This window comes from Phyllobates terribilis, unplaced genomic scaffold, assembly GCF_046119375.1.
Source record: "Phyllobates terribilis strain yellow unplaced genomic scaffold, ASM4611937v1 Scaffold_8__6_contigs__length_399053987, whole genome shotgun sequence".
NCBI lineage: Eukaryota > Metazoa > Chordata > Amphibia > Anura > Dendrobatidae > Phyllobates > Phyllobates terribilis.
The window spans coordinates 334,795,559-334,811,464 of NW_027362768.1; the positions used below are offsets into that span (position 1 = coordinate 334,795,559).

The following is a 15,906-nucleotide window of genomic DNA, read 5'->3' on the forward strand; positions in this document are numbered from 1 at the left end:
TCCCTTCGAGCCCTTAGAGAAGGTTTCAGAAAAAATCGTAACTTTAAAGACTGCGCTATTGGTGGCCCTGACATCAGCTCGTAGAGTCAGTGACTTACACGCACTATCCGTTAACCATCCATTCACTCAAGTATGTATGGATAGAGTAATCTTAAGACCAGACCCGGCCTATCTTCCAAAGGTAGCCTCCAAGTTCCATAGGACGCAAGTAATCACTCTCCCTTCCTTCTATCCTAATCCTAGGGATTCTGAGGAACATAAGCTTCACACCTTAGATGTTAAGAGGGTGTTAGTCCAGTATTTGGAAGTGACAAAAGCCTGGAGAAAGAGTGACGCTTTATTTATATCCTTTCAGGGGGCTAGGAAAGGACTTAAGGTTACAAGGGGGACCATAGCTAGATGGGTCAGGGATACTATTACCTTAGCCTACTCTTCTAGCAATCTGCCGGTTCCTGAGAACCTGAAGGCCCATTCCACCAGAGCGGTAGCTGCTTCCTGGGCTGAGAAGGCGGATGTGCCCATCGACATTATATGTAAGGCGGCAACTTGGTCATCCCCTGCTACATTTTACAAACATTACCGTCTTGACCTTTCCTCTTCTACTGATCTGTCCTTTGGTAGAAGGGTGTTGCAAGCGGTGATCCCTCCCTCTGGTATTTGATCTCTATAAATCTCTCAGGTGTTGCTGTCATGGGAGAAGGGGAAAAGATCCTAGTTACTTACCGGTAACGGGATTTTACAGAGCCCATGACAGCACCCTATTAATTCCCTCCCCTTTATCACTGTGGTGTGCACTTTTTTTAAGGTGTTTAGTACATATGTTGAGGTGGTGGTTATGTATTAACCTGTCTTCGGAGGCCCTCTCATGCTCTGAAACAAAAAGTGATGCGGAGGAGAGGTACCGCCTTTTTATTCAGTAGGTTCCTGTCCTTGGTGGGCGGATACCCTCTCTCTCAGGTGGTGCTGTCATGGGCTCTGTAAAATCCCGTTACCGGTAAGTAACTAGGATCTTTTTTGTGTGTTTTTATTCTCCCCCATCAGATTCTGTATTAAAGATTAAAAAAGAAGAAAATAGAAATCTTGCAATTTTCACACCGGCCACTGGGGCATTTTTAGACTAACTTCCTGATGTTTCAGGAAACAACACATGCACAATAGCCCTAATGAATAGATTTGACTCTAAACCGATCTTCAGGGTTGCCAACACTGCGTTTTATTTTCTTTCTGGACCGCTTGGCAAAAAAACGGAAAGACAATATTTGTTATGGGTACATTCGAAAACCATAATAACACATTAAGAGTTCCATGCCTATAGCCCATAATTCTGATATGAAGACCTTATCTGCATTCAATGCAAACTATAAAATGATGAGAATTGCAGCCAAAATAATCTGTATGTTTCTTCAGCTTAAAAAAAAAAATCACAAACACCTTAAATGTTTATGGACAGGGCCCTATTTTTGGCCTGTCCTAGAATTTTGGGATGGTTGACAACCCTGCCTATCTTTTTTGTATTGAAGCATCTAATGGGTGAATGAAGAGTTCATTGTGAAAGGAGAGGGAGCAGTGACATCGCCTATTGTGATTATGATTTGATGGGTCCTGTGTTATCAGCTGTGTATAGAGGTGTTACCTGTCATTGTCATCCTGCCTCTGATGATAATAAAACTGCTGTAAACTCTTCCTGAAATTACAGGAAGTAAGAGCCACCAGTGGCCAGTGTGAAAAGTGGAAGATTACTAATTTAGTAATTTAATAATGGTCATGATATGAATTTTAAAAATAAACCCCTGATTTAAACAATAGATAATTTTCTGATGATGGCTTCCTTTTAAGATATTGTGACTGAATAGCATACTTGACATCTCTCCCTGGATTTTTGGGAGGTTCCCAGAAAAGTTTGTAAATTTCCTGGGTGCTGTGAAAAACAGGAAAGCAGGCGTCTGGAAAGTTACCTGTGTGTGATACCAGGATTCCTCATCTTCAGACTGGGCCCCATCATCCTAGCCTATATTTAAAAGGTTGGAAATGGAGTTTGAATAAGGGTTGGCTTGAAAAAAAGGCATAGTTTAGCAACAAATAACAGTGGTTTACTTCACACAGCACTATATTTTTCACATGATCACTTCCTTGACAATTTTTGGAATTATACTAGCGGTAATACAATTCTTAATCACAGACAAGCTATAGTGATGTGGATAGTAGGGCAGGAGTCAACTCATTTTTTCTTTTTCTACTTTAGTAGCTGCTGCTGTTCATAAAGTTGCATTTACATAAACCTACATCCTTTGAGATTGTGTAAATTTGTACTGCCTTTTCACATTTGTTTAGGTTCACCTTAAATACAGTGCATATAAGAGTATTCCTCCTCTTGAGCTTCTTAGTTTATGCATTATGCAACCCCATGAGTCCATTTGTGTCCAGTGAACCATTTTTGTACTACAAACCTACATGCTTTTTCTTACACTCTTAATCGGTGATTGACTGACATACCTGTATGTGCATTCAGACATAACTGTGACTCACTGAGTAGGACAGCCCACTGGACTGCTAAACACAGAGTGAGCAGAGATTTAAATTAATAAATTACTAGTTCTACTGAATCATTTCCCACAAAATTATAAATAAATCTACTCCGGGCCTCCTGCTCTGTAACATGCTGCTAGCGGATTGGTCTCTGTTTTTGATGTAACCGGTTCCCATAAAAGGCAATAATTGTATTTGTCCATGCAATCTAGTCATACTGCTGAAATGTGGTATATGAATATTAGGTGGCCGTATGTTAGAATTTGTCTTGCGAATTAAATTTAGCATTTGTAATATGGTGCAACACATCTATGGTCTGATAACCACCCTGGAATACTGTTGTATTCAACGTTTTGGTTCAGTAGAACTGTACAAGGTCCAGATGTTGCAGCTATTTTTTGGCTATGTTCAATAACCTGTAGAATAAGTTCTCATGCGGTTGACGTTGCTGTGGTTTCACAGCATACGAATGAGATTTCTTGAAATTTCATACACCATACTGCTATTTCAAAAGGTTTGCACCCTTTGGGAACTTACCCCTAGAGCCGCCTATCTGTGGTTGAGCCAGATGATTTGCGCTCCCATGGTCTGGTCCTCCATGGCATATGATCAGGTAATTCTTCACTTCTGTGACTGGCATCCTTGGCCCAGTATCCTGGGTGCCTCTTGCGCTTACTAGACCCTGCAAGACAATGATGGGAAGATGCACATCATGATATCAGGGGAGCTAGTAAGCACAAGTGAATACTGCCCTGGTCCAGAATTCATGGAGGACCAGGCTGGATGCCAGACCAAGGCAGTATCTTGATCGTGGACCCACTGCGCCATGGGCCGGGCTTACTCTGGAGGGGTGTAACCAAGCAGCTACCTGGTTTTCATTAGAGACTCTGATGGTGAGACCAGGCTTGAGCAGCCGGTAGCTGCCAGGTTCCATTCCAGGGCAGTGTCCGGAACAATAGCAGCTGACCCCAAGGGTCAGAGACGCTGGATCGGATAGAGTATTACAGACAGGACAGGATAAGACAGGCCACTGGTACGGGTTCAGACTATGCTTCTTCAGGATAGCAGACAGGATTGCCACAGGTACTAGTGCAGACTGTGTGGCTTCTGGATGGCAGACAGGACAGCCACAGGTATGTAAGCAGGATACAGGTTAGATAACACAGCATCAGGATCAGACAACGTGGACAAGGGGACCTAACAGACAGGTAAGTAACTAACTAGCACAAATATTGCTCAGGCACCTCCCAACAGGTGGAGGTGCCTTAAGTAAAATGTGTCTCCCAGCTATTAGCTGGGGAGACTTTAGGAGAGCTCCCACTGCCAGGCGTGCATAGACCATGGAACGCAGAAGCCGGGCCAGGAAGTGCGAACGAGCGGCCTGGGCGGTGAGTAAGTCTGCGCCCTTGCCGGAGAGGAGGAGTGGATGCATGTAAGGACACCAACGCTACACCATGTTTTTTTGCTCAACTGTAGTCCTCTAGATTAAACTATCCAAGCTGTATGCATTATAAATTACATCTATTAAATGTGATGATGCAGGGTACTTTCTTAGAAAATCCAAGTCACAATGACCGTATAATGCTTTTTTTTTTTTTAAAAAAATATTTATCTTTCTGACATGGATTTTCCGAGGAAGTACCCCATCCCAATTACTGTAGGTGTAGGAGCTATTTCTTGATGTATGCAGTTTGTATTTATGTAAAAATGCAAAAAGAAAGTGTTAAAAAAAAAGTTAGAGGAAATGTTCACACTTAAAAGATTTGCATTTTGCAAAGAACCTTGGCAGAAAACTTAAGCTGACACTGACTGCAGTGTGTATTTCAGGTATATTCCCAGCAGATAAGATTCTACAAATTAGAGCTCAAGGTACCTCTGACTTGATGGGGCGTGAATATTTTTGCACTATTATTATTATTATTATTAATAATAATTTATTTTTATTATTTTTATTTATTATTTCCATTTATTATAATTTTATTTTATTACAGTTTTATATTTTATATTGTTTCATATTTTTAGTATTTTATTATATTTTTATATTCCTATTTTATATTTATTATTAATTTTTGCAATAGTTTGAAAGGAAAATATGGAAAATAAATACAATTTTATTCCTATATAAAGGGGAGTGAATGTCTTATTACAGGCAACTTATATATGCCCTATATAATAAAGCCATCTAGCACCCTACTGATAATATTGATCCCTATTTCGGTCTCTCTCGTGCAGTACAGCAGATGACATTAGACATCAGTATGCATGTTTGTTGTACAGCGTGACCGCAGTCAGTAAGCAAATGTCTCGTTTTCCTCGCGTCTCCGCATCTGGTGTATGCAAGCCATGTATGAACTCGGCACGCTCTTTATCAAATGCTTGCTTAGTATGCTAAAACTTGCAAATGCTTAGCACTGACGCGTCAAGAGTATGTGATTACCAAGCCACCGAGGCTGGAAGGACTTCTCGAAACCCGGCCTGTTATCCACGCGTCGAGAGAATGTCACCGTAGCGTTGGTTAACCGTAATATATCTTGATTCAGTACAGGGAAGAGCCAGCCGGAGCGTTTTATTCATTAGATAAATAATAGTGTACATTATGCTCATATATTATGAATCAGCCGCAGCCGTCCATAATGACCTGAAATGTCAATATATTTTAATAATGTATGGTTGTCGAGTTGATTTGATCAGTTTTATTTGTTCTGTTGAATTTCAAATATGATTAGTTGGATGACCTCAAGGAAATGCGATGTTCTCAGCTGGCGCGCGTCTTACCGAATCCTGCATATGGATAGCCGGAAACCTCGAGAGGGAGAGCGAGAGACAGGAAAAAAATTCAGCATAGACAATGAATTTCCCTCGGTGAAGAGTCCGATACTAAAGAGCAGAGCAATTTCTTCATTTATTAAATCTTTTATAGCTTCAAACACTTTTTATACTGGAAATAAAGCATACTTGTCATTTCAGGTGACTGTCTAGAATAAGCTGTGATGTTTGTGTGACACCCCAGGGGTCTGGTTGCCACAGTGATAGAGATGTTATGTCTGAGAGCAGGTGGGAGGTCCTTTGGTCAGGGATCCTGTGCATGCCACACCTCCTGCCCAGTCTTGGGAGGGGAAGAACTTCCCCTATATAAACCTGGGGCTGAAGCAGGGTTAGGGAGTCAAGGAGAGTAGAGACAAGAAACAGCAGAAGCAATACTACTACGAGTCAGGGGCTGGCAGCTGCAGAGCTCGCCCTGACTGAGAAGCTTTCTTACCGGACCCGGCGTCCGAGGCTGTGGGGACTAACTCTTACCCAGCAGCAGAAGCCGACCGGCAGGGGATTTCAGGTCCTCAGGCCCAGAAACCCGAAGGCACGGTCACACGCGTGGGACCAGCACCGCCATCGTGGAGCGGAAGCCATTAGAAGGCCCCGAGTCACCGGCCATACGGGTGAGCACCACACGGTACACTCAGGGACGTGGGCTACTTATATCCGCTTCTAGCAAGGTAGCCAGAAGAGTACAGTCAGTTTGGGAGGCCTACAACTCCGCCTGGCCAGGGGAGATCCCATCTGCTCAAGGACTGACCAGGCCCCGTTCACTAGCAAGTACTCCGGGAGGGTCTATCGTTGTTACCAGTAAAGACCCTGAATTACACCGCACCGTTTGAGTGGTTCCTGCTACCCCCATCATCCACATCTGCTGCCCTGAGGCCATACCCCTCCCGTTGGGGGTTATACCATCTACGCTGCACCATCCATCCACCGGCCTCAGCGGACTGTCCTGCAGCGGCAGCTCCATAGCTGCATTCAACGGGTGGCGTAGTCGTCCTACATCTACCGCTGTTACATCGCCGCTCAGTTTGACTCCCTGGGCACGGACGGGGTCACCGCCACGAGACTACAACCCTCAAGAGATCCGGCTCCGGGTAAGCTCCCGCGTGCGCAACGCAGCGCGACACAGGCCCAGGGGCGCGTCATTTGTGTACATGAGGAATATACAATTGCTGGTCATTCATTATATGATATGATTTGTATCCCCCATTTTTTCACCAGTTTTGCCTTCTGCAGGCTTTAACCTTCGTTTCCAGTTGTCTCTGAGCTAGTGAGTGGAGAATAGCTGCTATGATGACTCCCCATACACTGCGCACACAAACATGAGGGAATCCAGCTCTCCTGTATCTATGTGGCATATCGAGGGCATTATACAGCAGTACTGAGCAGTGTTGCTCTGAATCCAGCTCTGGCATAAGATAAACACTTACTAGAAAGCAGCAGCATGTTCTGTGTGTGTCTGTATCTTGCTTTCACTCAAGTTATCCCTCTTCCTCCCATATTCATAGACTTCAATTAGTACACGTAATCTGATCCCTCAGTGGGCTGGCAGTCTGTCTTCCTTTGACCAAGATGGATTTTGGGAATTATGGGAGAAAGGACTTTACTTTTCCTCCACCAGGCTCAGTATGCATGTGTTCTGAATGGGGAGAAGGAAGTAAGGCTGAGTGCATAGTGTGCACTTAACCAAACATGTATGCCTGAAAAATTTATACTATGGTGGATGGATACCATTAAACCCATCCAGACTAACCGATGTTGGGTGATGATGAACATATACTCTTAAAAATAGTCAGAAATGCAGTGTGTCCTTAGCCTAAGTGACTGGCTGATCTGGAGGTGGCTTACCACCCTATAGAAGAAAAAAGATTTGGCATGGTAGAATCCACCAGCCCGATAATTCTTTCCCTTGATATTTGCCATCAGGAGAGAAGGTAAAGACATCCCTAAACATATTAGATAGTCATTCGGATGATATAAAAGTAATGTGAATTGCCACCTAAATTCTGGTATAGTGTTTAAAAGCCCTTCCACTGACCCCAAAGTAGATTTAGCCCCCTTTCTCATCCAGTAACATGTATGGTCACACTTGTCCATGAACATAAGAGATAGTACTTGGTTATAGAAATGCTTCATAATAAACTCTTGTTGATCCCATAGAAAACACCGTATAATCGGAAACATGGATAACAAAATGTACCAAAAAAGATTTGAGTCTTCCTAATGGCAGAAAAAAATTCTAAAACCTTCATAGTTATTGGCCACCATGCGTTGCAGGTGTCGGAAGCATGGAAGATTGGTTTGACTCATGTTTGCAGGAGCTGATCATTTGTGAAAGTGATGGGTTTTAATGCAAAAGTCTGAATCTCATCTCAAACTGTCAGAGTCTGCCAGAGCATATAAAAGGGTTTGCCGGGAGGAAGAAAAGGAGAAGGTCCCAAAGTCTAATTCATTTGTTTCTTCATTTTCGTGGGCAGGATCAGATTGAGAATGTAGTTCCTCGCCATTTGTCACCTTGTCGTTTAGAATTGATGTATTTGAGTAATAAAATTTAAAGACAAGATGCTCATTCGAGGAACGAGGAAATGATGGAAAACTGAACTTCACAGGGATCTGTACAACCAGCCGAGGGTGTATGTAATATGTCTTTAACATGACTTTTAATAATATGTATAATTAAAGTTCAGACTTGCATCTCCCATGCCTGAAGTATAAGCTGTGATCACTTCTTCTTGTATTATATTAGAAAATGCCTATTAGTAGCCTCAAGCCATGGCCCTACCTCCGTATCTGACATCACGTGTCTTCAAAATGATACCATTTATCAAAAGATTCCTCTACGCCTGTAGGTGACAAATATAATGCCTATATTGTCTCTTCAGTTCTATATTTCCAGAAGAGCTTTGAAGACCATGACTCAACACTTAGGCAATGTTCACACGTTCAGTGCTCGGTCAGTATTTCAGATCAGTATTTGTAAGCCGAAACCAGGAGTGGGTGAAAAATGCAGAAGTGGTGACGTGTTTCTATTATACTTTTCCTCTGATTGTTCCACTCCTGGTTTTGGCTTACAAATACTGATGTAAAATACTGAACAAATACTGAACGTGTGAACATGACCTTTTGTAACAAGAACTCGTACTACCAACATGTGAATGTCCAAATTCTGGACACTTGAGACCCAGCCTCGGGACACTCCCAGAGCCTACTTGACCATAAGCTTTGTCCCTTTTTTTAATGGACGCCTCAATGAAATGTCTTGAGTGTTGTGTGCAATATAGTACAAAGAGAAAGGTCCAGAGATTTCAATTTCTGTCTTGTGAGCCAAGTGGTGGGAGACATTATTCTATAAATTAAGTTGATCTGCTTCAAAAGAAAGCTGCTCAACCCTAACTGAAAAAGCTTTTTCCTTTTGACCTACCTCAATGCCAATGGAAGAGGGATCACATGAGGGAACCATTTTGCATATTTTGGGGTTTGTCTGAAAAAAGAACAAATTTTGGGAATCTGTTTGGTGCATTCCTCATAATTTAGACTATGCAGAATTATACGTCCTGCTATCTTAACACAATAATTGATTTATACATTCTGAACCTTTGATGATCCCCCATCTATGGTACACCTGAAAATTCAAAAGGTGAAGCAAATCATGGATTTTACATAGTCTTGGAAAATGTCTTCAGTTATGACACTACTGGCTATTCTTAAAGAACTATTAAGAACATATAAGCCAATAATGTTCTTCTGGTCCTTTTGCGGGTGTACATGGTCCTTACTGTTGCTCTACTTACAGAGAGAAAATCCAATTTTTTGTTTCCCTTCTTTTCTCCACCCCTTTTCTATTCCTACTTGGCCAACCTCTTTTTATAGACCAAGATGCTCTCCTTATAGCACATCTTGGTCAATGTCTGGGTTAACTTTGTGTCTTGAGTTGATTGCTTTCATTATTCGACGTCCATTCCACAACATTGTGGTTAAGGACTCCTACATGGACATTTGGTTATTTCTCATCTTGTTGTTTTTTCCCTTACTGGTCTCTGCACAGGCTGCTTGTGTCATTTGATTATTTGTTCCTTTTTTGGAAATTATCTGTTTTTATTGGAAAAATATTTATGTATTTAAACAGAAGTTTTTCAAGAAAAAAAAAATCAATTAATTTCTAGCTGGAGATCGTATCCCTCAAACGCCAACTTTTTTAGTTCTTACTTGTGCAGATAAATTACATTTTGTCTTTTTTTCTTGGTGTAACAGCAGCTTCTTGAGGTTGCTTTTGTACCAACAGTAATACCACAATGCTAAATGTGTTATTTTTGAACCTGGAGAGTCTTCAAGGTCTAACCATGTTTTCACAACACTTGTGGAGCTTTCCTTTAAAGAGAATGTGACGGTACAAAATGACTGTTCAAATCAAGGACCCACCTTGCTTCGTGAACGCCCTGGTGTGGCTGAGCAGTTCAGTCCACCTTCTTATTTTCCATCTATCTATGTCCCTTTTTTGGCTGGCAATTAAGGAAGAGTGGGGGCAGAGAGAAATGTAAAACAAGTAGGTGTGAAGGTGCACTGAACTGCTCGACCACGGCAAGGGTGCACTGAGAGTTTGGGTTGAACAGTCATTTTGTGTTGATGGAACTCTTGAAACCATTTCTACATTCTCCATCACCTCATATGATCAAGGAGCTCCTTGAAGACTGCATGAGAGAACATCTATGTGTTACACATGTTGTATTTTGGAAATTACTCCCGTGCCACCCCACCCCCTTATCTTTTCTTTTTGCCCATTGCCAGGTACAATAGGCCATTTATGAGCACAGATTTGCATGTGTTTGGAATTCATGAACATGAGAAACCATTTAAGACTCATTCTTTAAAGGCTCGTGTCTTCCGATAAAACCTTCTTACTAACTGACTCAGCTTGATGTATAGCTCAATGTATAGTTGACATTCTAGTAATTAAATCCCAGAGAGTAACCATGTATTTTGTCGTTTTAGTCTGCAGCTCCCCACCGGTCAGCATGACAGTGCAACCAGTTAACAAGACAGCTTTAGTTGTTTCTTGGAAGAAGCCAACCTTTGTTTACCACCCTCCAATCATGAACTACATGGTATCTTACAGCTGGACCAAAAATGATGAAGAAAAGGAGAAGACCTACATTAAAGACAATGACAGTGAAAAGGAACTGGTAATGTTATCCTGGGCAATCATTTATGTTGTGGGGACTCCCGTTCGTAGTTGGGAGGTGGTGGTGGGGGGGGGTACGTTCTTCTCTTTCTGATCTTACTATGGGAGTTGTCCACTTTGGACTGCCCTTTCCAATATTGCTAGTTGCAAGTCTAAATTCTGGTCAGAGGGTCCATCTGCCAGATCATCTCCTCCTCCGTATAATTTTCTGACTAGCGAACGTTATCAATATTAGTCACGGCTACACCTTGAAACCAGAATTAGAAAAATGTCTGATTTTGTATATAAAAAAACAGTGCCACTTCTGTCTATGGGCTATATTGTAGCTCATCTCCGAGATATGCTACTATACTTGATCCAGCCTGTGAACAGATATGGCTCTACTTCTGGGGGGAAAAAGCATTGGGATTGTCAATAATGGACAATCCTTTTATTTTAGAACATTCTATTGAGAAGCTGGGCACATTGTCCTGCTGCTGTGACCATCATGAATCGGATGTAATCTGTGATGGGAACTCAGCAGCAAGTGATAATTCTCTTGCAGTACCAGCACAGGGGAAATGAAGCCTTACAGAAGTCCTAATAAAATTAATGAGCTGTCCTGGAAATGCATGGACACACTTGGTCCTACAGAGCAAGAGACCCTTTTTGTAGAAGATCTCTGCTCTGATTAAGAATCTCCTTTTCAGGATCCACATTTATTACCGTTTCAAAGTCTTCTCCGAATGCAGGAGTATAATTTAAGCTTAGAAGTGATTCTCCATCTTGTAGATATACATGGTCTTCGATATTATCGAATCTGACAAAATTAGAATTTGCCAAATTGCATGAACTTTACTGAGAAATTTGATTTGCAGCAAAGTTATTAGATGCATGTTGAAAGTTCCTTATTATGTTCTGGGACCTCTTACGATCCCAGAGCATAATAAACATAGGATGTTAAAAAAAAAAATGCTTCCCGCTCACCTGTCCCCACCACGTTCCTGCAGTTCACCATCCAGTCCTTCGCACCTCTTCTTTTCCCCTGTCGTGCACGTTCTCTTCAACTTTAGGCTTTAGACGTCACTCTGCGCTGTGCCATCACTTAGGAGATAAGCATCATAGCGTTGTGACATCCCGAAATGCAGCGAAACATCATGGTGCACAGTAACATCAGAGGCCTTGTAGAGTAGAAAGCCAAGATCTGGAGTGAAGTGGCTGAAGAGAGTGCACGCGAAGGGGAATAGAAGTAGTACAATGGGCTGAACAGTGGGCTGCATAGGGTGATAGGACAGGTTAGTGGTAAGGTGAGTTAGTATTTATTTTATTTTTCTGGCCGCCATTTTTTTGAATTCTCGCCAAGTGAATTCCATATTCTGGTGAATACACTTTTTTTTGAAAATTCAATTCCACTCGAAAAAAGTCGCTCATTTCTACATACTCTGAAATTTCAGTTGAATTCAGACCATACAAAACTAGACGACTCTTTTTAAAATCTCCAAACGTTTGGCAAAAGTACAAAAATGTGGTCTTTTCTAGATTATATTTATGAATCGAGAAATAACACCAACTCTCTAACTTACAATTTTGACGACTTGCAAGGTTTGTGGTGGAAGCAATAGTGGAAAGGTGTTTTCGAAGACCTTCTCTTGTAAGAAGTGCTTTCTACCCGCAGAGCCACCTATTGGCATTTCTACTAGAGCAAGTCTTCTACACCTCCACGTTTGCCACCAAGCCTCGTGATCTGTGTCGGGAGACGGAAATTGAGATCTGATCTGTATTAGAAAGTTGGACTCCTTCCTGATTGTTGCCTTGGAGTCACTTTTTTTTTCTATAGTGTGCGACCCATTGAAATCCAGACTAACTAGATATCTCAGACACTTCAATAGCACAAATGGAATATATATATAATTTGCCCACAGAGCAAAAGTAAATTAAGGAAATATGTGACATTCTTGTTCCAATCCATCATCCGGATAACTGCCTTTTTGGACACAACAGACTTCTACAAATGGGAAATCAATCATTATTAGGGTAGGGTTGAGGGCAATCCCTAGTAGCCTAAGGGTTAAGGAAAGATTTGACCAGTCACAGGTAAAAAATGACTTAGCCGGATTGCTTTTAAATGCAAATATTATTTCAGCTCCAAACTATTTTAGGATTTCCTCGTTCAGCATTCTCCTCTTTAAACCAGCGCACATTTCTTTGCCCTTGCAAGGAATCAAAGTAACACTTTCAGGTTTCAGAGAGCTTCATTTAATGTTAATCTGAATCGGCTGGTAACATAACGGAATCTGGAATTGTGTATGTACATGAAAAATTGCCAGCTCCTACAATACATCTCCTAATGACTTTTTTTTTTCTTATTTTATATCTGAATGTGCAGTCCTCTGGGCCAGCTCCATAACTTCCACAATAACACTCCCAGATAAAGATTACTTTCCTTCATTTCCATTTATATTTTCTGTTCCCCCACTAGACATTGTTATCTGGGTCACGTAAGGAACCACTCTGGTTCAGAGAATAGAGAAGGAATCAATTGAACGACGCACAAGGTTACAATGTTCCAGGATGATTTTCTTTGTAACTATTACATTATCATAAGGGATGGCAGTTTGGGTTTTGGGGGAAGATGAAGCTGGGAGTGCAGTAATTAGCAAAAGCAACTTGCTTTGTGAATATAGCTCATATCACTGTCAACTCATGAATGCGTATAGATGTAGGGAACCGGATATTAATTATGTAAAATTAATTGAAAAGTAGGAATGTTTTATCTTGGCATTGTTATCAGCATGTAAAATGGCATCACAAAAAAAAAGCTTCCACATTATTTCACTTTAGATATATATTTACCATAGGCACCAGTATGAGACATCACTACACTGATATCAATGTTCACCTAAAAAAAAAATGATGTCCGTTTTTATTTGGCCAAAAATTCCAGTAAGCTGAAATTTAAAATAAGATTTTTTATTTTACAATCTCATTAGCCAGAAAACGTGGAGGAGATGGTATCAGAGTGCCGGCGCTGCACTCGCATCTCCGACAGTGTCAATCACCCATTATCCAGGATGATTTCTTCAGAGGGGGCAGCGATGCAAGAAACTAGTGAGTAACTGCAGTGCTGCTCCCTGATGACGTCCGATTCCAGGAGGATAAATAGACGCTGCTGGGAGTGAGTTAAGCCCCGGCCTCCTGTGATGTCACGTTTGAGACTCCTTTCAAACAAAACATTATAGGAAGTACAGTAGAAAAAAAATGTAGGGTGTTCTGTAATAAAGCAAATTACAAAAGTGGTTAGGGTGTAAGGATGGATATTTAGGTAATACAAATGTCAACTCAGCCAATCATTGGTGACCTGCCTCAACCAGTGATTGACTGAGAGGGTCTTTTGTCTTATTCCAAGAAAACCACATTTTTTCTTAATATGTAAATTAGCTGTTAAGATCTATCGGCCTGACATAGATCTCCCAGAGAATCTGCCTCCAGAGTTTATTTTAAATTAAAGGGGCATTAACAGTATGAGACATGTAATGACTGATAGTCTGCTCTCTTGATTTACATGTCTTACACTCGTTATTTCCTCTTTAAGTTCAAATAAGCTCTAGAGGAAAAAACGTGGATTTCTCTGGAATAAGACAAAAGACCCTCTCAGAGGGCACAGAGCTGTCTGATAATATGAAGCAATTGATAACTTTGTGATAGTTTTTTTTCTTTCAATTCGATCTACTATATTACTATATAGTGCTCTTATCTCCATCTAGACTTAACCAATTATTGCCCCCACATTTTGCAGGTGCTATGTGCATTTATTAAAATCCACTCCACAAATGTCTCAGTTCTAATGCATATGTTAATACAGTAGTAATATGGTCAGTAGTAACCAATTATTCAAGGTCCTATATGCAACATAATAGCTGGTAGCAGCTAAAAGGAATTTGGCCGTGAGCTGCTATAATGTGTGAAGAGCTGAAGTGACACAGATTGCAAGTACGTAGTTATGTCTGAACTCTCTTTCACAGTTGCACTCTTCCCATAGAGTAGATCTGCATTCGGTCTGTAGTCTATATACGACTGAACCACCTAAGAGTCCTGCTGTATTTTATCTCTGAACTTAGGAGTCCGAAGAATGCATTATAGTGCACAGCATGAACTGTGTGCCGGCTTTCGTGAGAAAAAGAGACCTCAGAAATAATAATTAATCTGTTGGAATCTGTTTCTTCCACTATACATACATTGTGGTAGTTCAGAGATATTTTTCATAGTGACAGATTCTCTTTAAATGAAAAAAAAAAATTGTGTATCTTTGCCAGACTATAGACCAATGAGGTCTATATTAGACCAATTAGGTCCTCCTTCAAACCCTCTGCAGTTGTTGGACCTTGCTTGTATGATTTTACTATTTTCTATATAAAGAACTTGCTTAAGATCCATTAAGTTGGTAGTCCCACCTCAGAGCAGCCTTAGACCACCCATGAGGATTGTTTCCAACCATTCAAGTCCAAATCTCAACCTTGAGACTTAATTCACAGGTTCATATTTTGCAGAACATATGAAGACCATAATGGCTGGACCGACTGTGTCTTTTGACTCAAACTAACAACCTCTTCGGTGTATATAAGGCTGTTATTTCCTGTGGGCAGGCTGTGACATATGGATGCAAATTCAGTCTTATTGAGTCAGCCACTAATTTTTTAATTGATAGTCTATCCTCAGGATAGGTAATAAATATCTAATCGGTGAGAGTGCGACACCTGACACCTCTGCCAATCAGGTGCCGGTTGGAAGTTCTCAGATGCTTCCAGAACACAACGGCTTAGTCAGTTATATTGTGGCTACGGCCGGGTACTGCATATTCACCCTTATTCAAATGAATACGGGGTGGATCTGTAATACCCGGCCACGGCCACTATAGTTTTGATGGAGTTGCTGTGTTCCGGCAGCATCTGAGAACTTTTCTCCAGTCCGGTAACAGCTGATTGACGGGTCTGCCGCCGGTCACACCCCCACCAATTAGATACTGATGGCCTATACTAAGGATACGTCCTCAATCTCTTCAATGTGGTAGAAAACTGGTAAAAATAAAAGTAAAGCGTAATGTAAATTGTACTTTTTACTTTCTCAGCTTTCAGGGCGCCGAAGCCTGCATGTACTTGTGGTCGGCCATCCTCTAGAATGTCATACCACTTTGTCCAGTCTGTGTATAGTACATTGTGTGATAGTCTAATAACACGAGGGGAGTCTGGGGACAGACAGTTCTGCTGTCTTCCGCTTCGCCAGTGACATTTTTTTCCTGTAACAAAGGACATTTCAATGTTCTACTTGAGAAGTAAATTGAGGTAGAGAGGGGTGTGCTCGGCGCTCATTATTTACGGGGGCTACTTATGATATCGCCTTTGGCTTGG

At 41.3% G+C, this 15,906-nt stretch overlaps 1 protein-coding gene across 2 annotated transcripts in view; it reads left to right on the forward strand.

Moving 5' to 3' along the window:
• The window catches only part of PTPRG (protein tyrosine phosphatase receptor type G), a 595,254-nt gene that overhangs the window by 417,747 nt on the left and 161,601 nt on the right, over positions 1-15,906 (forward strand). For both annotated transcript variants that reach the window (XM_073644646.1, XM_073644647.1), the window contains exon 9: positions 10,333-10,523. In XM_073644646.1, the coding sequence (XP_073500747.1) occupies positions 10,333-10,523 (191 nt within the window). The remainder of the gene's footprint in view (positions 1-10,332; positions 10,524-15,906) is intronic.